Source organism: Merops nubicus, unplaced genomic scaffold (genome assembly GCF_000691845.1).
Source record: "Merops nubicus isolate BGI_N331 unplaced genomic scaffold, ASM69184v1 scaffold18986, whole genome shotgun sequence".
Taxonomy (NCBI): Eukaryota; Metazoa; Chordata; class Aves; order Coraciiformes; family Meropidae; genus Merops; species Merops nubicus.
In genome coordinates, this window is record NW_008615827.1 from 8000 (window position 1) to 16507 (window position 8508).

General features: G+C 39.8%; 1 protein-coding gene across 1 annotated transcript; it reads right to left on the reverse strand.

Annotated features, from left to right (window-relative positions):
- Positions 1-624: 624 nt before the first annotated feature.
- On the reverse strand, positions 625-5960 carry LOC103775220 (chromosome unknown open reading frame, human C4orf33). Its single transcript, XM_008942663.1, is given in 7 exon segments — positions 625-712; positions 2138-2333; positions 2439-2494; positions 2687-2747; positions 3663-3682; positions 4453-4558; positions 5939-5960. Coding segments are annotated over 7 exon segments (549 nt in total).
- Between the last annotated feature and the right edge of the window lie 2548 nt (positions 5961-8508).

Consider the following 8508-nt stretch of genomic DNA (forward strand, 5'->3'; position numbering starts at 1 on the left):
GATGAGACACAACACCACACATAACTTCTGAAAGATATGTCTGGGCCATATTCTTTCACATTCCCAAAACAACCCTTCTCACAGAACTAGAGAACATGACCACCCTTTCCCCATCAGCACTACACAAAGGAAAATCTTAGACACAGGAAGGAATAGGAAAGGGCAGTTTTATACCTCCACAGCACCTTGAAGTGCAAGTATTGGGCCACAAAATGCCATGACAGCTATGTCCTTTTTTGTTCCTGAAGGAGACATTCTTTCTCCTGATAGCAATCAAAAACATTAGGCACTTAACCTCATTCAATAGCCATGAAACAAACGAGCAGCAAATGCAGGAATGACAGGAAACTGAAAGACTCCAAGCCAAACACTGCCCTTGTCAAACTTTGGGCTCTCATGAAAACTAACCTGTAATTTTAGCACATTTTTTCCCCATCATTGGTAGGGGCAAATTCACCTCTTGCACAGATGAAAAATACCTTACACAGATGAACAGAAACACAAGCTTTTGCATACTTTATATATTTAGAATCAACTGGTCAAGATACTTTAGAGATTTTAAGAAGTTTTTTCCATGCAACTTCATGCAACCTTAATAGCATAAAAATTTATGTCTCAATCCATTTAATTAGTGAGATCTGATTCAGGCTGGTTCAAATCTTCTCCCATTAGTCCTTTCAGGTTCAAATCTTTGAAAAATTCCAGGTGATGACTGCAAAGACAGAAGACAAACAAAAAATGCTGTGAGCTTTGTAGCATGTGCTATTAATAAAAGGCAATATCCTCAACAGGTTTTTCAGGTTTTCATGGATAGGAATGCTGTATGAGGAAAAAAATCTTCAGCTTTTGACCAATTGAAAAATCGTATCAGAGGCGTATCTCAGCCTCACAGGAAAGAGGAAGACTGGATAGGATAATGAAGCTAGGAAATATATTTTTTTCTGTAAGACTAGAAGTCTAATTTTCTTTTAAACATTATGAATCAGTTCTTGCTAAGAGTTTCTCCTTTAGGCTACTGTACAGACACAATAGAATGAAGACACTAACACTAAATGCTAATTAATACTTGTATTAAACAACTGCTGAGCTACTGCACAGTAGGAAGAACATCTGACACTGCAGTAAGCAGGTAAAAAGGTAAACAGAACTCTCTGTAAGAGTAAAGACAAACTAAGAGCAATGAAAGTAGCAAGGAGCAACTTCTTCACATAATTGCATCTGCTACCTGTGTCTGAAAACGTCAAGGTTTTTTTTGGAACTGGTACTATAGAAAGGATCTCTTCCTGAAAAATACTACAGGCATTCTCCAGTTTACTACCGAAAACTGAAAGTGTCCATTTCTTATGGAACACTGGTAAAGAGAATGTATTATATTAGCAGTAGGTTAGATTGGGGGTTTTTTGATAAACACTTGCAGAAAGAACTTTTATTAAAATAAATAAAAAAAAAAAAGAGTAACTTATGTAAAATTTACCTAACCTGGCTGTCATTGTATGTTGAGTAACAAGCCTGCATAAGAGCTCTAGTGTACCATCTAGAGCTAGTTCATCTATACAAAATGCCCAGAAGTTGCAGTTTTCATCAAATCCTCTCAGCCTCACAGTCAAAGAAAATAAACAGGCCTGTAACACAATTGAAAAACCAAGATATTCCAGTTTTTCTGTTGACACTGGGTATCCTTTTATTGTACTTCTCAGTTTAGTCTGCCTTTTCAGATTTTTCCTTAATATGGAGCCATCTGTAGAGGTGAGGCTGTTTAGAACAGTAGGGAAGAAGCAGAGCAGATTAACTGGGAAGTGTATCTAGAGAAATTAACATTAAATGGCATTTTGGGAGGTGTTGGAGACAAGGAAACAGAACAACAACCTATCTATGATTTAGCTGAGGAAGGCAATAAAACAGATGCCAGTGGTGTTTAACGCATCATTTTCTATGCACCTAGGAGAGAACACAAAAATCAAGCACTAATTACAGCTACCTGGCACAGTGCTTTATGCAAAGCACAGTGCCACTGGATCTGGGGCTAAGCAGTATAATTAAAACACTAGCGTCATGTGATCCGAAAACCAGATTAGCTTTCTTTCTGTAGTTCAAGGACAGTGCAACTATATTACAGAACAACTAATTTTATGCTTACAAATCTGGTTTCTGGCCTTCCCATAGTTTATGTTGAGGCACAGGATGAAGCAGTTGCTATCTTCTCTCTTCTCCTGAGCCATGAATTGCAAATACAACGAACTTGTTGATGCATGATGGAAAATAATTCCAAAGAAGATGAGCTTTACCTTCCCATTTCCTTTTCATTATTTTCACCTCAAACTCTAAAGGAAATTCTTCCTGTTAATGGAAGAAAAACAAGAGGTCATGTCATCTTCCATAAGGCAACAGGTACCTAAAACCCATTTGTTTTTCTTTACATTATGAATGCACTTGACCACTTAGTTTCCATACTCTTCTTCTGCCAGAAAACAGCAGCACCAAGTGTTGTCAACGGCTGTCAAAAAATCAAGAGCTTAATTTTCTTAAAATGATACCAAGTTGTTAGCGTACTGATTGGCCACAGATAGGTACATTCCCCACACTGGAATAATTTCTGTACCCAGTCTTCCTCATACATGTATCTTAAAAGCACTAGAACTGGAAATGCAAATTAACATTTGTGCCTTTTTCAGAGTGCTGTACTTACAGAGGAGGTTCAACTTCTAAATACTGTTCAGTTCTGTCACTCAGGAAAAATGCTTCTACAACTAAAAACAAACCAAAACAGGCTGTCAGTATTTTAACTATTTTGTAACATCTGAGACCTTCACATCCCACCAGAACAGTTGTTTTCATGATTTTTGGCCCTGTGCCTTGCCAGAGGTTGATGAGCTGTGCCATAATTGTATCTTCAAGACCTTTTATTTTTCATGCCTATTGTCATAAAGAGCTTTATAAAGCCCTGTACTAATTTAATTTACTTCACCAATTGCAGCTTTGAATCAACTCATCGTGATGCAGCAGAATATGGCAAGTCTACTCACTAATGTTAGCTGTCCATGGAGTAAGAAGAGCACCAGCACACAGCTGTTCTATCTAGTATGACCAAAGCTGACCAAGGTAGAGTGACCAGGAAAAAATAAGCAAAGAGGGAGATACACTCAGCAGAGCACACACCCCAGAACTGAGGCTACTGTATCTCAGAAATAGTAAAAAAGCATTTAATTATTAAATGTTTTTTCCCTGTAGATGGCTGATAACTCTGGAAATAGGATTCCTGTTCCAAGTGTACCTGAAAGCCACGTGTGACTGCTGAATCACCTTTCAGAAACACAAAACAGCTATAATGGCATTTCTCAGAGCATGTACATTATAGAAAGCTTTAGTTAGAATTAAGATTAGATATGATTGATTATTTTATTTCCCAAAGTCTACTTAGTATAATAATATCAAAGAGGTGCTAATACTGTTTTAGTATAGCTTTAATCAGAATAGTTCAATAATTCTGAAGCAGAGAACTGCTGGAAAGATGAAATTCTTTCATTATTTCAAAGCAACAGATAAAAGTGACAGGATTGACAGGAAAGGAGAAAGAAAACAGCATTACTGTGAGCATATTCCTCATTCCATTTGGATACAGCTTTGAATCATGTTTTATGAGCTGCTATTTCTCTGTTTCACACCTTCCTGTTCCTCACGCACACTTTGGAAAGGTGATTAAAATAGACATGTATTTTAGCTATTACTCTCTACTTCATAAAGCAGAAGTAGAACATACATATAGGATTTCACTTCTATTTCCCTACTGCAAATGCATTTATATACATGTGCCACAAAATTATTTTGATATTCAAATATGTCCCACCTCTGTTATTCCACAAGTTATACTGTTAATCCAGAAACTAAGTTTGAGTGCCTATACTACTGACAGGATCAGGAAGAGTCAACTTCATCATTCCTGAAATCGATCCAGCTCCTTGGACTTCATTTCTTTCACAGCCACCAAGCAACATAACTTATTTGCAGCCAACCACTCAGCATCACTAGGAGGGCTAGTGATGAAAAGCAGTTCACCACCTAGAAGAAAAGCATCACTTTTGATAAAGTTTGGGGTGGTCTTCAGCTGAAGGCTTCTTCTGAGGCTTAGAGTTACTTAAGGAGCTGTTTAAATGTTAGGCAGTGATGACAACTAATATTGTTTTTTTTCCCAGTATTCTTTCCCAGACTGATCAGGACATAACATAAAATTTTTACTTTGCATTTCAGATCTGACCGTTAAAAGGAGTACTTTGACCAAAGAAAAAAAAATTCAACATTATAGACTCCCAACCACCAGATCAGTTTGAAAAACATAACCATCATAGACTCTATGAAAACCAGGCATCTTTACCACAGAGGAACATCAGTGTCTACACAAATCAGATATATTTGCAGCACAACAGTCACATTTAACCTTACAGTCCCACAGCCTACTAAACTTCCACTGCTAGTGGAGCATTAACTTCCACTAGCCATCCTGCATGGTCCAGCTTCAGCCCAATTGTTACCAGTTCATGGCTCACAGGTAAACCATCCCATGCCCATCTTTAAAACGGGTAAAAAAGGTGACCCTGGGAACTACTGACCTGTCAGCCTCACCTCTGTGCCTGGGAAGATCATGGAACAGATCCTCCCAGAAGACATGCTAAGGCACATGGAGGACAGGGAGGTAATCCTAGGTAGTAAGCACAGATTTACTAGGGGCAAGTCCTGACTGACCAACCTAGCGGCCTTCTACAATGAAGTGACTGCATCAGTTGACAAGAGAAGACACATGGAAGTCGGCTATCTGGACTTCTGCAAGGCCCTTGACAGGTCCCCCACAACATCCTTATCTCTAAGTTGGGAAATTATGGGTTTGATGGGTGGACTGCACAGTGCATAAAGAACTAGCTGGATGGTCACATCCAGAGAGCAATGGTCAACAGCTCAATGTCCAGATGAAGGAAGGTGACAAGTAGTGTCCCTCAGGGGTCTGTGCTGGGACCAGTGTTGTTTAATATCTTCATTAATGATTTCGAGAGCAGCATTGAGTGCACCCTGAGAAAGTTTGTGGATGATACCAAGATGGGAGGTGCAGATGATATGCCAGAGGGACAGGATGCCATCCAGAGGGACCTGGATAGGCTGGAGAGGTGGGTCCAGATGAACTTTATGAGGTTCAACAAGGCCAAGAGCAAGGTCCTGTACCTGGGCCAGGGTAACCAGCACTATCAGTATAGGCTGGGAGAGTATGTACTGGACAGCAGTCCTGTGGAAAGGGACTTGGGAGTGCTGGTGGATGGAAAATTGGACATGAGCCACCAATGTGCAGCAGCAGCCCAGAAGGCAAATCTCATCCTGGGCTGCCTCAAAAGAACCATGTCCAGCAGATCAAAAGATACAATTCTGTCCCTCTACTCTGCCCTGGTGAGACCTCACCTGGAGTACTGTGTCCAGTTCTGGAGCCCCACGCACAAGAATGATGTAGACATATTGGTGTGAGTCCACAGGAGGACCACCAAAATGATCAGGGGAATGGAGCATCTCTTACATGGAGACAGGCTGAGGGAGTTGGGGCTGTTCAGCCTGGAGAAGGGAAGGCTCTGAAGGGACCTTATAGTGACCTTCCAGTACCTCAAGGGAGCCTACATGAAGGTGGGGGAAGGTTTATTCAAAAGGGTTTGTAATGACAGGACAAGGAGTAATGGATTTAAACTAGAAAAGGACAGATTTAGACTGGATATTAGAAAAAAGTTCATTAATATAAGGGTTCATTGGAAGGTGGTGGAGGCCCTATCCCTGGAATCATTCAAGGTCAGGCTTTAATGGGGCTTTGAGCCACCTGACCTAGGTAGAGATGTCCCTACTTGTGTAGGGAGGTTGGACCAGATGACCTCTAGAGGTCCCTTCCAGCCTAAAACATTCTTATGATTCTATGTGTGTTTCATTGTAAATTCCATGTTCATGTACTACATAAATGAGAAAAGAAGGTTCTGTCAATGATCTCAGATGCCATTTCAGCCCCAACCTCATTGCTTGCTTGGCCAAGAAAAAAAGAGCATGCTTTGGTACTAAGTCAATCATGAAATCATGTTCTTACACATCAAAAGAATTAATATAGCTTAGCTTTAAGCAACTCAATAATCAATTACATTAATAATTTCCAGAGGTTTTATACCTGCATGATTACTAATCACTCTGAAAACTTACCAAGCTTAAGACATTTCAAGTATGCACCTGTTTAATCATTACAAGATTTGGTAACATACGAAAAACAGATTGAGATGAACCATTCACAAATCTGAGGTGCAAGGAAATTAAATAATTAGCTAAAGTTTTCCTTTGTGGTCACTGCAAACCAGCTGAGCTAAAGGATTACAGGGAAAACTTCAAGTACATCTTGTTAAAGACACCGAATTTTTGCAGAATACTTCACTCCAACAGCTGTTGCTACTTAGAAATAACTACACAAACCTTAAGAACAGCCTCAAGGTATTTAGTAAGCAAAAGAACCAGGGGAGCCCATTTTCTATCAAGTTTATGGCCCCTTACACATCCCCTCCTCTGTATTACGATTTTCTATGTCCACAAGGGTGATCGCTGATGTTTCCCCTACGAAGGGTGACAGATTACTAAATCCAGTGCTTCAAATTTTCTCTCATTAGACACCTCAACTTAAGAAGTCTATTAAAAAAAAAAGACAAATATTGGAAAATCACTTTTGACAAGGTTGTATTTGAACAAATAAACTAATTGAATTCTTATGTCAGCATTTTAACTGCATGATACACTACACAAGCATCAGATGTGCTTCATGCAAGAGACCTGGGATAGAACCTATGAAAGACTGTACTGTCATTCATATTCACTCCAACTTGAGTGGCAAGTTTGTGGAAGCAAGATGACATGAGTTGAAAGAAAACTCTCTGTACACAAGGCACAGGGAGGGAAGACAACCAACAGTGTCCCAAGAGCATTCCCAACAGCATTCTTAAACCATCAGGAATGGGCTTATCATCCAGTAGTAGCAGTAGTAACTCAAGCAGGAAAGCTAAATCGCACTGTTTAAAACAAAAAGATAGAACTAGTCAGAAAAGGCATTCTGAGCAAGTACAGTGACAACTCTTCTGCAATAATTGCAATATATGCCATCAAATAAAAAGAGCAGTAAGTTCAATAACAAGTCCCTTTCACAACACAGGCAGCGGCAGAAACAAACTCAATGGGCTGTTTGGCCTTAAACTGACCTGCAAATCCACAGGAAATGGAGATGAGTGTTGTGTTTGTCATTGCCCAAGCTGCAAACACTGAGCAGCATGAGCATGACGTATCTACAGATGGTAAAACTCTTCCTAGTCTTTGCTGAAATGAACCTAATTCATCAGTGGAGTGCATGTGCCTTATGCGAAAGAAACAAGAGAGTTCCACAAGCAAGGTCACTTAATCAAAAGGATAAAGAAAATTAATACAATGTTATGAAGCCATTTTACACTATTAAATTAACAATATGCATTTAAAATTCAAGATTTCCTCCTATTACTCTATTTTCAGTTTGTGCTGATCCGTTTAACTATTTGCATTCACCTGAAACATCTGAATCACCTATCTGAAAATACCACCAGCTTTCAACAGTGCTTTAAAATAGCCTTATAATACAAGTAGCCTAGGAAGATCTTCAAATCCAAGGAGAATTACGTGAGTAGCTATTACAAGTCCTGACTTAACTAAGTGATGTGAAGCTTCTCCTCGTGCACAGGATTTGAAAGGTTGGCTTAAGAACAGTCACAGCATACCAAGTTCAAATAAAAAAAACAGTGAAAAAACAGAACCTGATAAACTATTTTAGATATTACTCTAACTGCAGTGTCTAAAATGAAGATGGGACACGAGATGCACCACACGTTGCAATTTGTACCTGAATGAGAGAAAAATGACTTTGTTTTGGTAAATCCCTGAACTCCTACAGGGACAGCTTACAAGGTACTGAAATGGGCACACCAAAAAGTTGACTCATAGTTGTAAATCAGCATCGCTCTTGAATAGAGGTGAATGTGCAATTTTAAAAAGAATTATAAAGTAATAAGGAAAATCACAAAACACTCACTAGCTTTCATGTAGAGGTGTACCTAGTGCTAAGGTTGCTCAATTTATGGGACAGCAGAACTAAGATTTTAAAAAATAATGGCCCTTGGTGCCAATTTTAAGTTCATTACACACCCACAGACTTAAGTAATATAGTTATTAATATGCTTTTCAATGATACTAAACCCACCAACACATCGCAATGGTGTAAAAGTAAATTAAACCAGCAAGAGGAGACCCTTCGTTACTTTTCAAGGCTCCACCTCAGCCCGGTGTTAACGCACTGTGAAGAGATGCCACCGCCAAACGAGGCCGTTTGGCAGCGAGCGCTTTCCCTGCCGCGCAGAAGCACCGGCACTGCACTGCCTCACGCCGCCCGGCGCTAACGGGAGGCGGCGGCGCGGCCCAGCGCCCAGCACCTCCCCG